This window comes from Polyodon spathula, chromosome 5 (assembly GCF_017654505.1).
Source record: "Polyodon spathula isolate WHYD16114869_AA chromosome 5, ASM1765450v1, whole genome shotgun sequence".
Taxonomy (NCBI): domain Eukaryota; kingdom Metazoa; phylum Chordata; class Actinopteri; order Acipenseriformes; family Polyodontidae; genus Polyodon; species Polyodon spathula.
Window position 1 is genome coordinate 67,433,199 of NC_054538.1, and position 19,711 is coordinate 67,452,909.

Sequence of the window (19,711 nt, forward strand, 5' to 3'; positions counted from 1 at the left end):
ACCAATGTGAAAGAAGAAAAACCCGCTTTTGTTCAGTCAATTTTATTGTATAGATATTTACATTTATATATGTTGTCATTTATTACAGAAAAACAAACAAAAAAAAACAAAACAAAACATTGGTATAACATAAATATTAATAGGCATTTTGCTATGTACACAATATAAATATTACTGTCCAATAACCCAGGCAGTGCATCATGCATCGCTGTAGTGCTGCTATATTATATACTTGCCAGAGTATCCCCCTGTAAACCGCAGTGACACACAGTTTAAACGTGTTTTCCATTCCTGTTCATTTCACAGCATACTTGCTCGTACCAGTGCTATGAAAGAGCCAGGAACGGGACATTGCTGAGGCCACTGCCGCCTTCATACCAACAACTGCAGTTTAAATGGCCACCGACGTTTATCAACTAGAAAGACAAATTCACAGATTTGGCCAACAAAAAACACGAACATCAAGAACATTTTTGTAATATACATTTTAAACAAACCTTTTAACAAAGTGCTGTGCATGTGATTCTAATAAACCCTTTAAAGCACACCAATAAATACCTGAATTAATAAAAGACAGGCTTAGTATTTGATTGTTTTTTTCAGATGTTTCACATTTAAACAAACCCTTTTGGAAATTAGACATTTCATCGGGAATAAAACGCTGTGTATAATTTTATAGGTGGAGTGATTTTTAACCCTCTGTGTTCTACATAGTCCATATTCAATGCAGACTCTTTCAAAGGGAAGTTAAAACCATTCAGAATGCTACGGCTCTGCTTACTGACCGAGCAACCCAAGGCACTTTACAATAAAATAAAATACACAGAGAATCTGAGCAGAGTTGTGCAAATGGGACTTTTGGACTAGATTAACTTGTTCTTTTGCTATCCGACTAGCAAATAAAAAAAATAAGGAAATATTGAGGGCAGTATATTTGTGATGGGTTTTTGCACTGGAAAGTTCAGTAGAGCACATATGCTGTACTATTGGGTTTGTTCATGATCACGTTGGCCATTGTGTGATGATGCATGTGACCCTTTGTTCTACCAAACAGTTATTAAGAGAACGTGTCATGTGTGCTCCAAAAAAAAAAAAAAACTAGGGTAGTGTTGCGCCTCAGGAACTGTATATATCTTCCAGTACAGTCACTTTTCCAAACGGTTTTTTAACATTTAGTTTTCTCCCATTCTCTTGCTGCACTTTGTCCAATAGTCTCCTGCTTCTGGTAAGTTATGGATTTTGTGCTATATTGCAAAATAAAAGGGGAAATAAAATAATAGATAAAATATTGGAAAGCTATGGATTTTGGTAGTCTGTAAACTGCAAAAAGGTTTGGCTCTTCTGCATAAGATGGGGAAGCTACATTAATAAATTAGTGTTTCAGAGTAACTCATCGGATAATTATTATTATTATCATTGTTATAATTACTGAAGCTTTTGAACTCCAATTCTTTATAACAAATGTTTTCCAGTGTAAAAAACACACCCATGACTGTTAACAAACCACAAATAAACTCAGCCCGTTAATGCTGGTTATTGTAAGCAATATTACAATTGGTTGTTTTTGTTTTTTCAGTACAGAATAAGTTGTGCTAATGACAATTTGGTGTAAAAAGCTTTGAGAATCTAGTTCAAATCCACTACCTTTACCTAGATTAAAAAGGCAATACATTAAGACCTCATCTGAGTACTTGGCACAATACGCAAGAGCAGGACAAACTACAACCAAACAAACATTTAAGTGCTCAAGTCATTTGGAAAAAATAAATTCGTAGTCTGTAATTTAAAGTTGGAAGTATTCCACAGTGGAACTACAATAAATAAAAAGAGGTACCACACAGTTAGTCTTCCACACAGTTATTATAAGTTGAATGCATGGAGTCATCCAGTTTGTCCAGGAATTAGAATGAGTAGTTAATGCAGAAGGGGCATTTTTGCATGCAACCCTTCAAAGGAACTTGCATGCTTTTGTCTTGTTAGAGGAACTCTGCAGTCAGCCAGACAGACACCAGAAAATGACCTGCTATAGACATGAACAATAAGGTAAAACATACAGAATCATATACAACATACACAATGGGTATGAGCCACGTAACACACCAATGAATCTAGGATTTGATCCTGCTCCCTTGTAACTTTATACCCAATGGCTCCAGAGACCATCCTGTCCCTTTTCAATTTCATATTTGGGTACTGGATGCCTTGGACTGTGTTTATCACTGTTTTTATGGGAAGGGGGGGTTCAAGCCCTAATTGAACACAGCTTTTACACAACATCAAGGACACACAAAATTACTTGGAGTAGCCTTTCTACATGCGAGGTTTCCTTATTCGGTATTGTCAGTCTTTTGAATAGACATGGAGTACATCTGCGCAAGGCGGAAAAGCAACAAAAACACTGGATAGGGAAATACAAAACCCTGTTATTTAAAACCAGAATTTATCATGAAAGATTACAGCCATTTGCAACTCAAATAGGGGCTTAACCTGATCTGAGTCTCTGATGAACCCCTAAGCACTATGAAAGCTTTACTGTTTGTTTGAGATTGGGTACCCACAATGTTACTGCATGACTTTTCCATATTTCTCACACATTTTTACCTTTAAAAAAAACAAAAAAACACACACACACACATACACAGGGGTTGATTCCACAAAGGATTGACAACCCTTTAAAAAACTGCCATTACGAATCTGAATAGCAGTTAAATACATCTGACACTGTGGCTTGCTGCCTGGCAACATCGGGAACCAGCAGAAGTTGCAATTAGTTTAGGAAGGGAATAACTTCAGGGATCACACTAGAGTACCGTGGCACTGACATCCTCCGTCAGGGGAAGCCTGGAGTCCCGGGGAGGGATGCTTTGTCGAGGGGGATCCTGCCGAGGTGGGTCCAGCTGAATGGCAGTCACCTTGGAAACAAGCAAAGGACGGCCCTTCCCTGCACTGCCTGTCCTGGCGGGACCAATTTTTTGCAGTGGTGGCGGCAGAGGATCCGGGGGCAAACCCCGCTCCTTGGACCTGTAGCTGATGGTCCCGCAGGGGAAGCGTCGCAGTCTGAACAAGGGGACAGCGGGGGTTCCCTGTGAGAGGGTAGAGGGTTCCAGGAGCACGGCCGGTGGAGGTCGGTGAGCAGCCTGTTCCGTGGTATCGCCAGCAGCCCTCCGCTCACCTCCCTCACCCTTGGTCTGTGCTCGCTGCTTGTCCAGATACCAGGATCCATAGGTGGGGTTCCAGAGGTTGGTGGGCTTGCCGTTCCTGCAGTCCACCTCTGGGGGCTGTTTCTGGGAGAAGGCCAGGTTGACGTGCCCCCCGCTGGCATCCTCTGGGGAGGCTCCTCCGGAGCTCTGCTGCAGAGCTGGCCGTAGACGAGGGGGGTGCCGGGGGCTATTCTGGGGCACGGAGAGGCTAGAAGGCCGGGCAAGAGGGACGGGAAGGGGAGGAGGGGTGGGCTGCAGGTTGGAAGCATTCAGCTTGTCTTCCTCCGGCAGTGGGGACACCATGAGAGGGGAGGTGCTGCTGGGGTCCTTAGGCCTCATGGGCACCGCCTCCTCTTCCTCAAGGGCGGGGCCATACTCCACAGGGAGAGGGGTATTCACAACGTCTGGGTCCTTCGTGAGGAGAAAGATGTTAGACCACATTCAGACTGTTAACCAAAGAGAAATCTAATTTAAAACATTCTTCAGCTAATGTCTTCAATGTAACCTCTTTTTTTCAGTAACAGCTTCAGTGATACTAAAATAAATTGAGGCTACGTGACAGATTGATTATTTTTGCGTTTCCCACGTAGAACCATCACGTTTTCTGTTTAGCTGTTCAAAGTGAAAAACTAAACCTGAAAATAATAGCTGGAGATTTTTTTTATTTGATTCGTCTATCAAAACCATTGAAATGTTGGATGCAATTTGTTTACAAATGCTTTGACAAAAATGTGTACTAAAAATAACAGGTTTTGTATAAATGTTTGTGAAACTTAATTATTTGTATTTATTTTTGCACATTTGGGTTGAATTCAAACTGCTGCTCTATAGCTACTCCTACTCCTGGCTGTGTTACATGTTCTGCATATAAAGGAGCATGCTTGTTGATTCTGGTAGCTCCACTTTCATATTCTTATAATAACACGTTCCACTTACTGCTGGGGACACACTGTGTGAAGCACTCAGTTGAAGCCGAAACTCAAGATTTAAGATGCATTAGACAGCAGTTGGGAAACACTCAAGCAGTGAGATGGTACACAAGTAGGATGTAAACGACTTTCAATTTAAATGGAATTACATAATTCATAATATGTTTTTACCACAGTTTTCAGCTTATAGAGTATATTTTCTAAATTTAAGGATAATTTATGCATGGTATATATTCATTGTGTGCTATATACTGTATGAGGTGCACAGTGAACTTGGTTTCTGGTATTCGATATAGTAGACACTGTGTTGGTTTTGATGGGATTTAAAGTAACTTAGACATGTGCATTATATACAAGGTGTGCATTAACCACAGGACATGCATTATAATTTACAATGCAAAGAGTTGATATCGCCTATCTCTGTTGTAATAAATGTCTTATCACACCCTGCACCAATAACGTGGAGACATTGAGTGACAAATGCTCCTGTGTTAGTGTGTATGTGTTTGCAATGCAAAAATGATATATTAAAAAAAAAAAAAAAAAACAGTAAAGCAAACACATGTTCTGGCTGGTGTCATCATCAACATGCGCTTGGTTTTGTGTCGCAGAACCGCGTACCTGCAGACAGTAGTCGACTCGCTCCAGGATGGTGGAGAAGTTGGGTCTATCCTCAGGCTGGTGCTGCCAGGTCTGCGTCATTATCCTGTACCTGTGAATGCACATGCAATAGAGATTCATAAGGGGTAAGGCGCACAGCAGATAGGACGTACAGCAGTAAATAAGTCGAAGATGAGAAATCAACCTATCACTGTTAAGCATTTGTCAAAATTCAATTTTTTAATGTTTAATAGTAGCTTCTGAGTACAATCTTCATTTTTGTGATTTATAATAAGTTAGTATGTTGTTTGTAGTGGGTCTCCTATACCAGAAATCATTTCACACAATTTGAACAGCTGTGTTTTGCACTCCTCTCGCACAAACTCTAAATTGGAGAGATTTAAATCTAGACTTAAAACATACCTTTGCATAAACTTGGTTTACTGTACATGCCATTTTGCAGTACAGAAGGAACCATATACATTCATATACGCTATAAGTTCATAGCTGAAAAACATGCTGATTTTACATATAGGCTGCTGATGGTATTTCCCTCAGTACTCACACGGGCCCGGGACAGTTCTTAGGAGGGTCCATCCTGCCCCCACTGGTCACGAACTCCAGCACCTCCTGATTGCTGCGGCTGGGGTAGGGCATGTACCCCAAAGAGAAGATCTCCCAGAGCAGCACCCCAAACGACCTGCAACACAAACAGCAACACCAGAGCGGTTCATCCAAGCACAGCCTTCATTGAATTCACTAACACAGTGAATATAATAGTGATCCTGCTCACAAACTGGAAAAGACGCTGTACACTTAGAAACTTTTACCCCGGTACATGTGCACAGTAATTTTGCAGTTTTGCCATGATTTTCCCAAGGCTATACTTTGCTTTTATCATAGTTTACCATGTTTTTTTATTTTTTTTATTATTTGCTTTACCATGCCCTTTTGTGCTTTACAATGCTTGCCACACTTTCACTATGCTTCATTACACTCGCTATTCTTTTACTATTGTGAACGTTTATAACGGTATTTATTTTATGCTGTGCCTGCTGACACAAGACGGTGCAGACGTGTAGATATTTTATTGTGAAAGACTGCATTTTGTTTTTATTATTACACTATGTAACACAATGGTTGTTCCTGGGTAGTAAGTGTTATTTCCTAATTGCTTATGCCTCAAAAGTATAGAAAATGGCTATTATTCCCCACAAACTTCGCTTTTGTGACCAGGACAGTGATATTTCAAAATATCACTATTTCCAATGGGAAAACGGACAAATGTGTGTCTTTTCATTCACATAAAGTCAGAAAAAAACAACATATGAATCCAAATGAACATGTATTTATACTAAAGTAATACAAAAATGACTACAAAAGATTTAGAAGTGAGTAGTTTTTCGAGATTTACGATTATACTGTAAATACAGTACAAATACAGTATAATCGTAAATCTCGAAAAACTACTCACTTCTAAATCTTTTGTAGTAATTTTTGTAGTTAAGACACACATTTGCCCGTTTTCCCATTGGAAATAGTGATATTTTGAAATATCACTGTTCTGGTCACAAAAGCAAAGTTTGTGGGGAATAATAGCCATTTTCTATACTTTTGAGGCATAAGCAATTAAGAAATAACACTTACTACCCAGGAACAAAAAAAAAAAAAATAGTTACACGGTGTTACCAGTTAAATACAGGCTCTATTGTCTGAAATGAATATGTCACTTGGAATTTGACTCTCGTAACGTAAAGAAGGCCCCTCTTCACTTTGAGTGAGCTCCCTGCACAGTGCTTGCTTACTGTGGTGAGGTGCATCAATATCAACTCACCAGGTGTCTGTTTTGGACGTGAAAATGCCCTCCATGAATGCCTCAGGGGGCATCCACTTCACTGGCAGCATGGCGCAACCCCCTTTTCTGTAGTAGCAGGACCTGCAAATAAAGCAACATGCATCATATTCACTCCATGTCATCCGTAGCATAATAGGGGAAAAACACAACCAATCAAATGACCAAATTGGAAATAAACAACTTGACATTTAATTTAGGAGTTTGAAAGAAGTCTTAGTTTTTTTTCTTTTAAATCATTTTAGAATTGTAATTGGTATTTGTTTTTTTGACAAAAATAATTGCTAAATGACAGTTGGGATTAAAAAACTTTGAAGGTTGGACCACATTTCTTTATATAATATTATATATTATTGATGATTGTTTACAAGACCATTTTTATAAATTTAAAGTGACAAAGCCATCGCTGGCCTAGAGCAGCAAACAATCTGTCAATAAAACTACACTGACTCCTTCTCAGTTAACTATCTTATCCACACCAATATACTTACAGCCGCCACGGTCACCGATCCCATCGCATCACACCGCAGGAGTCAGGCTGACGCATTTACATAGTATGTATTTCTATTTTGAGAACTATGATGCACGAGTCACAGATGTTTTTACCTGTAGATATCCCTGGCCATCCCAAAATCTCCAATTTTAGCAACTCTTCCAGCACCCTTGCAGGTAAGGAGACAATTTCTGGCAGCTATGTCTCTGTAGCCAGGGGGGGAAACAAGCACACGACCATTACAAAAGAGCTTCAACTCTCCTGACTGTACCACTGTATACTGTACCTCTCTGTAACAGAGCCCCCAGCTCTCCCTCAATCTGTACCCCTTTATGCTGTAACACAGCCCCCAGCTCTCCCTGAATCTGTACCCCTCTATACTGTAACACAGCCCCCAGATCGCCCTCAATCTGTACCCCTCTATACTGTAACACAGCCCACAACCAGTGTTGCCAGGTCAGCAGTTTTCCCGTGGAATTGGGCTACTTCAAAAACACAGCCGCGGGAAACATTAAGAAGTCGCTGGTAGGTAATATAATTAGATCGGTGGTACAACTTTAAAAGACTGAACTGTTTTCATGTTTGCAATATTGCAATACCTAGCACTCTCCCTCAATCTACACCCATCTATATCTCACTGTAACAGTGTCCCCAATCTGTTCTCTAATGGAGGAATAAAGTAAGCTGAGCTGTTCTGTGTGGGTTATGATACAGTGTTAAAGCAGGTGTATTAAATAGCTCCTTGAGACCTGTGGATGAAGTGATTTTCCTCCAGGTACTGGCAGCCCTGGGCAATATCTCGGGCCACGCTTAGTAGGTCTACCATTGATAGGCTGGAGGGCAGGCTCTGTGGGTAAAATAATCACATGTCCGTATGCAATTATTAAAATGCCTTTAAAGTTTTCCTCCTCAAGGCAAATCCTCCCTGGCCCAGGAACCTCACTCACATAATGACAATGACTGTATATGACAGGAATCTCACTCACGCAATGACTGTATATAAGATTCAAGATGAGGGCTGTCAACAAACACAAGTGCTATATGGGATAATTCAGAACAAAAATGCACTACATATTAGTTGTTGATGTGGGTGCTGAACAGTTTCGACTGAATCTGCTACATACTGCATAACATACCTGCAGCTAGCTTGGGAACAGTTCTGTAATCGGGTAATTTTGATAAGCTACCGCTAGCATCATCTTCTAAACTCATCTTGTTGCCAGGTTCTGAACAGACCCATAACAGATGGAGCAGCCAGTCCCTTGAGGGTTAGTGTGCTCTTACCAGTCGTGGACGCGTCTCCCGCAGGAAGGACTTCAGGTCTCCGCCAGCCATGAGTTCGAGCAGTATGAAGCGCGGGAGGGCCTGCAGACTCACCCCGATGCAGCGCACGATATTCTGGTGGTTGAACTTACTGTAGGGAGCAAGACAAGACGGATGAGTTTACACAGCAACATTCGTCAGCTATCACTCTAGAAACCGTTAGGTTATTATCATAACCCTGGTTCCCCGAAATGGAAATGGAACCATTACCGTATGGGTAGTGCCCCGTGTTTTTCGCAAATATGAAATAACAGGAAATAAAACTAAATAAAATTAAATAAAACGAAAAATCATTATAAAGTAAACAAAATTACATTTTTAAGTCGTAGTTGTCAAGGCTCAGCCGTTACCATAGACATGGACTGAAGGGAAACGGAAGCTGTGACTAGCACTTGCGCAAATTTATAATTTGGAGCGAGTCATTCGAGTGGCTGCCCTGTGTATTACCATACTGTAAGATTATTTTATAATCTTTATTAAAGCTGCACATACGGCACATAAAGGGTTTATATAAAACCTGAAAGAGTGGAGGATTTTTGCATCAATGTATATCTTTCCTTATTCCTGTGTTAGGAGTGTGTGCTGTTTTGACAACTGAGCTTACTGTCAGGGGCATAAGATAAGCAGAGACAATTCCACAGAATCTCACAGAAACCCATAACAATGGCGAAAAAGTATCGTGCAAGGACAAAAACAATGGTATATTATCTGCATCTTATCTGCTTAATAATAACACATTTCTGAGCACCACAGAGGTAGAAATTAATGAAACTACTTATTAACAACCATATATGGAAATGGTTTGTGTTTAAAATGTTGCGCATGTCTTGTGCTTGAGGGATGAAATTCTCTTATGTATAAAGGATGACGCAACCCAGCGGCTGGACATTCCACCGGACTAGCTGCTCTGTTTGTACAATAGACTATACCTTATTTTTACTACCTTTACATACTGGTGGCGAGTGTATTCTTACAATACGGAACCCCAGCAACAAGTAACAAAAATTGAGGGAGAACTCAATTCTGTGTCTGTGTTATAATGATCGATTGGGAAGCCAATGTTAACACTAGCTCCAAAGCTAGGGTTTTGAAGATCCATGACATTCAGTCTGTACAACCTAGTAAAGGTATGAGGAGTAGCCCACACTGCTGAATTTCATGTGTCCTTGATAGATGCACCCTTTAATAAAGCCCACAAAGTTGCTATGCCCCAGGTGGAATAGGCAGTGAGCTTTGATGGAGGGAGCAAGTTGGCCAGCACATAGGCTGTCCTAACTGTGTCTGCTATACATTTGGACAGCCTCTGCTTAGACAGGGCTTGACTATGGAATTTAGCCACATAACAGATAAAAAATAGTTTGGACTGCCTCCAACTTTTTGTCCTGTCGATGTAGTACGCCAGGGTCAGACTGGAAAGGAAGTGGACGGAAAGCCTCCAATTCCGCAGACTGGTTGACATGGAACACCGAGATCATCTTCGGCAAAAAAGCAGGATTGTTATGGAGCGCAACCTTTGTCCTGGCCTCTGTAAAAATTAAGCAGGCTTATTCACCCACTTTGCAGAAGTGGTTGCAAGCAAGAAAGCCGCTTTGAGCAATACAAAATTCAGCTCAGCTGAACGCAAGGGCTCAAATGGAGGCTTCATAAGTGCATTAAGCACCATATTTAATCTCCAGCGAGGAACAATGTTCTTCATAGACGGTCAAAGCTGCCAAGCTCCTTTCAAAAGCTGCCCCATCAGGAAGGGAGCTCCTGGGGAGACCGAGTCAGTTTTGACATGGAAAGCTGAAATGGCTGCCAGAAAGATTTCTAACGCAGAGGGGTGTTTCCCCTCCAAAAAGGTCCTGCAAAAACTGCAGCATAACTGGCATGGGACAGGTAATGGGGTCAAACCCAGACGGCTCAAATGCAGCCCTTCAGGAGCCAGACCCTAAAGTACCCGGTGCCTGACTGAGCAGGTCGCGGCTCTTGGGCAGTCTCCACGGCGGGATGCTCAGGAGTTGCACTTGTTTCCCACGAGGAATAAGGCAATCCTTGTGGGTAGTTACCCTTCTACAAGTTTACCAAGGTATAGTTGTACATTTGCAGTGTCACGCTTTTGCCATGGATTTTCTGTGCTTTACTGTGATTTATGTGCAGTATCATACTGTTACTACACTTCTGCTTTTCCATGGTATTTTACAAGGTCTCAGCTTTGCTATACTACTATATTTTACTCTTTACTGTATATTGTATTCAATGTGTGTTGCATCATTGGATAACGACTCTAACTGTGAGGAACAGCAGAGACCCTCTCCCTCTCACCTAATAATGAGAGCCTCCATCAGAAAGTCCAGCTCATCCTGCTCGGAGCAGACCTCCGGGAGAGTCTGAGGAACACACAGAGCACACACAAAATATGAGGCTACAGCAATAACACACACACACACACACACACACACACACACACACACACACACACACACACACACACACACACACACACACACACACACTGGACTTTTGAGAACCAAGGGTTCCATTTATAAATCATTAAGTGATTCGCCCAGTTAAAATGCCAGGTTTCAGAACATTCCAGTACATCTTTTTTTGCCAAACTGACAGAACAAGCTCTCTCGCCCACTCAAAGTGCTCACGAGAAAACACTCTTATTCCACAAGAGGCAGGGTCAGCTGTGGATATAAACTTAGAGTTTATTTTTAGTTTTAGAACAATACAGAATGGTAAAGCTTGTCTCTGCAATGCAACCCAAATTAATAACTGCTGTTGTCTGAGATCTGATGCTTCTGTACCTTGACGGCGACCTGCATCGGGCTGGGCTCTCCAGGGATCCCGAACACCTGACCCTCGTACACCTCTCCAAAGGCTCCATGGCCAAGCCCCCTGTGAAGAGAGACACACACAGACACTACCTGAGGCTCCATGAGAAAAAAATAGTCCAGACAGACAAACATTTCAGCCTTTTACAGTGTTATATTAAACCTTTGACTAGGTTTACTAAACACTGCTCTGAGGAGTTTGATCCTGAACTACAGCCACTGCCACGATGAGGACCAGCCCAGTAATGGCTTCTTTCGAGATGACCATGCAATCTTCCACGATGCCGGTGTTGCCCATTCCAGGCAGATGAGACAGCCTAATCCCAAAAGCCAATCCAAGTGAGCGCCTGTGGGATAAACTTGAACACTGTCTTCTTGCTGGCAATCCTTTGTCCACCTCATTGACCCTATTGTGGGCCATACTCCTGAAGGAATAAGATACAACCCGGACTGTCTTTTTGGGAAAAAATGTGGGGTTTAATACACTTACTTGAGCGACTGTGGAAACATGAGATGTTCTTGCACTGCTAGTGTCAATTTGCTGTAGGGCTTGTAAATTCCATTGACAGGGGTTAAAAGACTGAGGATCCAGCTCACTACAATGCCCACCTCTGCCCTGTGCTGCTCACATTGCTTGTAAAAGGGCTCCTCTGACTGAGGGATGACTGCTGCCTCCAGGTTTTGCTTTTCAGCAGAACATTCAGTAACGCCTCCAGGCAGGTGTGTAATTTATCCTGGGGTTTCCCTTTGAAAAGTTAATTGGGTGTGGAGATTGGCAGCGAGGATATTTAGACTGACTGTTTTTTACTGTAATAGGATCCTCCTCTCTCTCACCAGAGGCTCGTTAAATGGAGCAGAACTTATGTCCGGAGCTCATCTGTGCAATTTATGCCCACTCATCTCATTCATTTTTATGTGTTGCAGGAGCTGAGAATCCGAGAAATTTGTTGTTCCCCTATACGACAGCAATGCAACCGGTAGGATAGAGACAGTAGAAAAGAAAGGAAACTTTTCTCTCTAGGATAAACTGTAAAAGGTGCCTCCTTATTTTTGTATTCGCTGAAATAAATTGCCGTTGAGGAGGCATATATCCTACCTGGATGATGCTGATAACCTCTAGGAAAGTGGATACTGCACTTGTGGGTGCTCCAAAGAGTATTTATTTTTGATATCTCAGTGGCCGGCTTGTGTGACTTCATATTTGTGGCTTGGCAAAGCTTTGAATTCAGAGCTCTCCACAAAAACTCTAAAGACATGTATAATTAAAACATATAAGTTAATACATATAGTGTCTTTTCTTTTTCCACCCAAAGGAAGAGGGTCAAATGTACTTAGTAGCTTACGGTATCCCTTATAAAAGTTTCACACTATTTCTGCATGGTATTTTTGCACTTTTACCATGCTTCCCCATGGTTACCATAGTTTACCCTGGTTTGCCGTGTTTATTAATATGCCTTACCATATCTCACTGGTCTTTACAATGCTTACCTATACTTTCCCATGATTTCACTGTGCTTTATTGCACTTTGCTGTGCTTTTACATTGGGAAACTTTTACAACGGATAATAATTCCCTGTGGGAGAGCTCTAACCTCTGTCAGGGATCTCAGTATCATCAGTACAGACTTCTCTAGAGCTCCCCATCTGGCTGACATCCCTCCTAACCCTATCTATAGTCCTGAGCACAGTCCCAGTTGGAAAGGTATAACCATTGCTTATAATATCAGCATTGTTAGTAAAGACTCCTCCAAGATCTCCCCTTCTCAACAGTGAAATAACATTATATATATTTGTTGTTTTACAAAAGATAAGTTTACAGAATTTCCTGGGGACCCCCAAGGGGTCACCCGATTCACTGCCCCTGGCCTGTATCCTCTCTGTGGAAGCCCCCGCTCCCCCAGCTCTCAGCCCCCTCACCTCATGAGTGAGATGTTCCTGCGCGACACCTCTTTCAGGTCATTGACGGAGGTGGTCTTGCCGGCGAAGCAGTAGTTGGGGTTGTAGTCTGTCATGATGGTGGAGGTGCGAAGCTTGCTCAGCTTGCACTCTGGGCTCTGCAGCTCCAGCTGAATGGACTGCAGCTCGGGGTGTTTCCGCCGGTACACTGCAGCACACACCAGGTGGATAGGAAGGGACAACCAGGGGGACCAAAGAAAGATAAGGGACTAGAAATGTACTGTATAACTGTGCAGATAGGCGCATGGGCTTATACTTGGATCCACACTGTTTTCTGAGGTAATACAGTTAATCCTTTGGTTATCATATATAAGAACTTGTACCTATGTCCACCTATAAGCACCCCTACACTAACCTACACATTTATAAATCTCTGCATTACTGAACACTGTGATAGTAACAATAACAAGAGCATTGTACATAGATGAAGATGGCTGATTTTCTTTAATTTCTACTGTTTTCTAAAATAGTCTGAAGTGACTCATTATTGGCACATGAATGCAGCTAATTAGCACTCTTTATCTAAATACAAATTGGGAGATAAACAAATCGTTCAACACAGCTGTGGTGTTTCTGTATGCCAAGTATTACACCTTGTACTTATGCCTTTTACTCCAATGTGTCATTAGCATTATTATTATATAGATGAGAACAAGCACGTCAGTGATAGTCATGGCTGCCTGTACATGGAGAGCTGTCAGTAAGGTGGATGGGTAGATTACGTATGTCCCATTGCACCCCCAGTAGGGGTTATATTCACTGGAATTACAAAACCAGTAATAAACTTAAAAATGCATATGAGACATTGGGCCATATTTTAAAAGCGTTTACTCCAGTCTTTATTGAACTCCTATTTTTTGAACAAAGAAAGTTCCATATAAACAGATAATGCTATCCCCTAGTGACAATGGATGGTGCTTCATTATAGCTCCACCCTGATTACAAAACACATGAACCCTAACCCTTACAATCACACAGTGAAAACCTGTACCTGAGAACCGTACTGCAAGGGACCGCGAGAAAGAAGACTGCTCTCTACAAAGCATGATTTTTTTACACCGTAAGAGTATATTTTCCGATTCTTCATTTGAAAAAAAAAACTAGCTCTAACAACTTGAATTTGAGCCAACAATTCATTTTGTTTTGGATTTCCTCTGGATTCGCTGAAGTGGCATTTGAATGAGATAAAGAACACAGATAAAACGCCATTGAGATTCTAAAAAAAGATAGTAGTGCCAGACTGTTGATGAAACTGTACATTACCTAGCGCTGCATAAACTCCAAAAAATTCTGTTCAGCGCCATGATCTTAGAAAACTTTGATTTGTGTCTGGACCATGTCTTATTGAAGTTGTACTCTATACAGGCACAAAGAAGAGGGAATTCTGTGCTTGTTTGGTTCCTCATCTTAAAGAATCCCACAGTTTCAGCATCAACAACATAACTAAGTAGCCCATTCTATACCCTTACCACTCTGGAGAGAAGTGTCTCATACCCTCTTCTAACAGTGTCTTCACATTATTTCCCACTGGGTCCTCTGGTCCTGTTTAGTGTGCTGCGCTTTAAGTATTGGCTAGAGCTGGTTTAGTTGCATTCAAGCCTATATACTGTAAACACACTCCTATTACTGTACATGATTGCATTAGTCTATTTGCATGGTTATATACGGTACTGCCACTGAGTGTCCTTAACAATAAGGGTGGGTCTGAAGTGAGATAGACAAATCTTTCAACAGCATATCTTTTCAATACATGCGGGTCGTGTTCCTGTATGCCAAAGATGTGTGCCAAGTATTATGCTTAGGTACTTTAACACAGAGGTTGGTACTCACCAAACATAATGCCTGAAATGGCGAGCAGCAGAGCTGCAATGATAGCTGACATCACCACTGACAAGACCAGGGGCATGGGCAGACGAGACATTTCCTGGTTTACAGTGCCTGTCATAAGAACATAAGAACATAAGAAAGTTTACAAACGAGAGGAGGCCATTCGGCCCATCTTGCTCGTTTGGTTGTTATTAGCTTATTGATCCCAGAATCTCATCAAGCAGCTTCTTGAAGGATCCCAGGGTGTCAGCTTCAACAACATTACTGGGGAGTTGATTCCAGACCCTCACGATTCTCTGTGTAAAAAAGTGCCTCCTATTTTCTGTTCTGAATGCCCCTTTGTCTAATCTCCATTTGTGACCCCTGGTCCTTGTTTCTTTTTTCAGGTCAAAAAAGTCCCTTGGATCGACACTGTCAATACCTTTTAGAATTTTGAATGCTTGAATTAGGTCACCGCGTAGTCTTCTTTGTTCAAGACTGAACAGATTCAATTCTTTTAGCCTGTCTGCATAATTCTGGTCACTCTTCTTTGCACTCTTTCTAGAGCAGCAATATCTTTTTTATAGTGAGGTGACCAGAACTGAACACAATATTCAAGATGAGGTCTTACTAGTGCATTGTACAGTTTTAACATTACTCCCCTTGATTTAAATTCAACACTTTTCACAATGTATTCGAGCATCTTGTTAGCCTTTTTTATAGCTTCCCCACATTGTCTAGATGAAGACATTTCTGAGTCAACCAAAACTCCTAGGTCTTTTTCATAGATTCCATCTCCAATTTCAGTATCTCCCATATGTTATTTATAATGTACATTTTGATTTCCTGCGTGCAGTACCTTACACTTTTCTCTATTAAATGTCATTTAATGTCTGCCCAGTTCTGAATCTTGTCTAGATCATTTTTAATGACCTTTGTTGCTGCAACAGTGTTTGCCACTCCTCCTATTTTTGTGTCGTCTGCAAATTTAACAAGTTTGCTTAATATACCAGAATCTAAATCATTAATGTAGATTAGGAATAGCAGATGACCTAATACTGATCCCTGTGGTACACCACTGGTTATTCTGTCTTCGTTATTTGAAACGTGTACGTAAAGCAGAAACAGAAAACCACAAACCAATGGAGCATTTCTTTGGCATTACTTGTGGTTTTATACAGTGTCCTGACACATCATGTAATGCAGAAATAGAAATCCCAAGTGGAAAAGTTGCACAATGTGGTTGTCTGTTGCTGTACTTTCACTGCAGTTTACTGTAAACGGACTGCCTTTTTGCATATGAATATATTGTTGTAAGAGTGGTAAGCAAGCATTTTAAATGGAGCTTCCCTTACCTCTTATTAGCATTAGCAATATTGGGGCATATATTCAAAGAGTATAATGCTTTTTACCTCCTGATTTTCAACACTTGTTCATTTGAATTAAGCAGCCAATGTAATGACTCTGAAGCATGCATAAGTTGTTTGTTACTAGTTTTGGGAGCATGGATTTTTCTCCTTTTTTAAAAATAAAAAAAGGAAATCAGGATCTAATCAAAGACTTGACATGACGTCTAGATCAGCTAAAGTGTCTTTATTTTAGTAAGCACCAGCGCCATCTAGTATACAGCAGTGTATTGCCAGCAAAGCAAAAGGAAACTTATTTCCAAAGGGTCAGATCACTAGATGGCGCTGGCTCTTAACTTTGGTTAATCCAGCCTAGGTTACTGCACCTCTGGCAGGCAACTAGAACTGAAGAGAACCACTCAGAGTAACAACAATTGCCACAGAAAGGTATAGGAAGCTAGTTTGTCTTCAATGCCAGTTTATCAGGGAGGCAGTACCTTTGACATCGTCACTGTCAATGCAGGAGACCTGGTCCGGTGCCAGTGTGAATCCGGCCTCACAGTAACACTGCGGCTCCGCCGGCTCTCCTCTCAGGTGGCACTCCCTTGTCTGGCAGTGACTGCAGTCCAGAGCCAGCTCGATTCTCACCTCGCCGTGGCTCTCCATCACTGAGGAGATGTAAGAGCAGAGAGCGGGATTGAGGACAGCGAGAGAGAGGCTATACGAAATTGAGAATATACACTCAAAAACTAAAGGGCAGAAGCTAAAGTACAGTAGTGTTAAAGGGAACTCTATTATTCAATTTGTATCCAATGGAATTGTTTTTTTAATTTGCTCCATGTAATAGTTTTTTGATTTAATAAACTATCAATAGCTGTGTGTCTTACCTGCATGAGTTATTTGGATTTGGAGTTGAACAGTTCCATTCTTTACCTTTTAATGGTGGCAAGTACAAATCACCCTCAGGGCTGATAAAGGAAACACCGTCTTCTCCATCCCGATCAGGGTCATCATCCTGAGCTGTGCTACCACCTACAGGTAGGGAGTGATAGGGCAAGTGATCAGCACAACCCTTATAAAAGCTTACCACTCTACATTTGCATTGGTAATGTTGCAGAAGAACGGGATTTGCATCATTCAGTTTCGCATCCAATTTTCTGAAGATTTTAAAAAGTGACCAGAAAAAAAAAAATAACGCTAATAAAAAAAGAAAAGAAAAAAAAAGCACAAGATATTTAAACACAGCTGTTTTATCGTCTTATTAGCCCTTGAGGTTTGTCTTGTGCAGGCATTCTTAAAGGTAGAATGGAGAATAACAGTTGATGATGAAGGCTGATGTTTGCCATGCTAGATTGCATGGAAAAACTTTGTATAAAATCTGAAGTAAATGTGGTAGTTCACTCACATGGAGTAAATATGGCTTTACTGATTTAAAAATCTGGATAAAAATCTATAAAACGTTACATCATATCTAGCTCAGCAGGAACTAGCACTCTGGCCAGATTCACTTAGCAGGGGAAACTACAGGGAACTTACAGAAATAATTGCTCTCTATGATGAATTACTTGTTGCTCACATTGAATAAGGAACCATATTTACTAGGATGTCAAAAACCATCCATTTCCTTTACTGTGCTAGAAGAGATCAAGAAAGAAATGAATGAAGCTCCTTTTTTTGCAAGGCAGATTGAGAAACAACATTTTTTTTGCTTGTGATTTAGAAGTCACTAGCCGTCATACATAATGGTGTATGGTAATTATTTTGCTGGTCATTTGTTTAAGTTTAGCAAATTAAGTCGATAGGATGTGCTTGATTTTTGTCTGCCTTTCGTATGCCTTAACAACATTGTTTAGAAAAAAGTATGCTATTGGAAAATGTATTAACTTGCATCTAGATTAGCGCCTCTGGACTGTATTTTATTGCTGTTTTAAGACTATCCATCCAAAGTTCCACATCAAGTTGCCTTTGTGCTCATGCATCACTGCAATTTCTGTGACGCATAGAAATGATTTACCAGCGCAAAAAACAGGCATTATCTCTGTGGATAAAAGTAGAGGTGTTGAAAGTTGAGGATAATTGAAGATGTTGGCCTATGAACAGCAAAACTGTGGATGCAAGTCGTCAGTGTTTCTGATTTGCTCAATACCCTGATGTTGAGGCTCCATTGCTTTCTGTGGTTTAAAAATGCCTGTGATTAGAATGGGACATGCAGATATCATGTTATAAATGTATACTTTATAAAAAGTTCCCTTACAGCAGTAATTTCAATAAAATGCACAGTATCTTTACATGTATAATGCATTTTCATAAAAACTGACAGCATGCATTTGGTTTAGACTCATGACGATAAGAATTACTGATAAAACACATTTTTTTGCCGGACCCTGGAGATTCGTATTAATGACAGTTGACTGTATGTTTACATAGTTATAGCTATTTATGGTAATTTAAGATTCAGCTAGATTATAGCTAGACTACCATCAAATGAGTTTGATGGTAGTCTTTATATCTTATTTATAGCACACAACATGGCATTGACAAAATATATTCCATTTTAACTTTTTTAAAACGGTAATTTCTTAGTAAAGTTTATCATTGACATGCTCATGTCTAGCTAGATGATTTACCGATGTAGCCACCTCCTCCCCCACCAGAGGAGCAGCCCCCACCACCCCCTCCGAAGCCACCTCTCAGCTGCCACTTCCGGAGGGCATGCGGACAGGACTGCCCCCCCAGAGCCCCCCTCAGCATGGGCAGCCCCCCCGAGGACACGGGCATCTTGTCATCCCAGCCGCCACCGCCTCCTGCAACACAGAAACAACAAACCTGCTCACAATGGGACCCTTAGAAATGACAGCACAGCATAGTGTAATAAAGGGTGGCAAAAGGGATAACGCTTTATACTGCGTGACATAAATTAATATTAAATAGATATGCAATAACATATTAAATTAATGTTAAATTAATATTTAATAGATATGGAATAGCTGGTTTCTTGCTAGATGTTAACCAAATATCGATTGAAAATGTAATTGCATATCACCTCCATTTATATTACGTTTTGTTACCCTTGAAAATATATAATAATTTCCCACTGTTTACATGTCCGTATTTTAAATCTGACTTAAATGTTAATGGAAAATAACAAGGAATAATTGAACGTAAATTTAATATCAATTGCATATTTATTAAATATTAATTTAACATTAATTTAATATGCAATTGCATATCTATTTAATATTAATTTATGCCATGCCATATAAAGCGTTACCACAAAAGCAGGTATGGTATGGTAAACCCATGGTGAAAGGTAAGTCTCACAAGGGGAGTCTCAGACCACAGCCAGTGGGGCTGTGAAATACAGGGGCAGTTCAGTGTTGAGACCCCA

At 40.8% G+C, this 19,711-nt stretch overlaps 1 protein-coding gene across 1 annotated transcript in view; it reads right to left on the bottom strand.

Annotated features, from left to right (window-relative positions):
* Nucleotides 1-96: 96 nt before the first annotated feature.
* The window catches only part of LOC121316442 (ALK tyrosine kinase receptor-like), a 52,843-nt gene continuing 33,228 nt past the window's right edge, over nt 97-19,711 (bottom strand). The window contains exons 12-25 of the mRNA XM_041251512.1: nt 18,951-19,127; nt 17,257-17,355; nt 16,821-16,991; nt 15,002-15,109; nt 13,133-13,319; nt 11,190-11,280; nt 10,702-10,766; nt 8,359-8,488; nt 7,824-7,921; nt 7,188-7,280; nt 6,564-6,665; nt 5,295-5,429; nt 4,751-4,841; nt 97-3,611 (exon numbers count right to left, since the gene is read on the bottom strand). Of these exons, the coding sequence (XP_041107446.1) occupies nt 2,802-3,611; nt 4,751-4,841; nt 5,295-5,429; nt 6,564-6,665; nt 7,188-7,280; nt 7,824-7,921; nt 8,359-8,488; nt 10,702-10,766; nt 11,190-11,280; nt 13,133-13,319; nt 15,002-15,109; nt 16,821-16,991; nt 17,257-17,355; nt 18,951-19,127 (2,357 nt within the window). The 3' untranslated portion in view covers nt 97-2,801. The remainder of the gene's footprint in view (nt 3,612-4,750; nt 4,842-5,294; nt 5,430-6,563; nt 6,666-7,187; nt 7,281-7,823; nt 7,922-8,358; nt 8,489-10,701; nt 10,767-11,189; nt 11,281-13,132; nt 13,320-15,001; nt 15,110-16,820; nt 16,992-17,256; nt 17,356-18,950; nt 19,128-19,711) is intronic.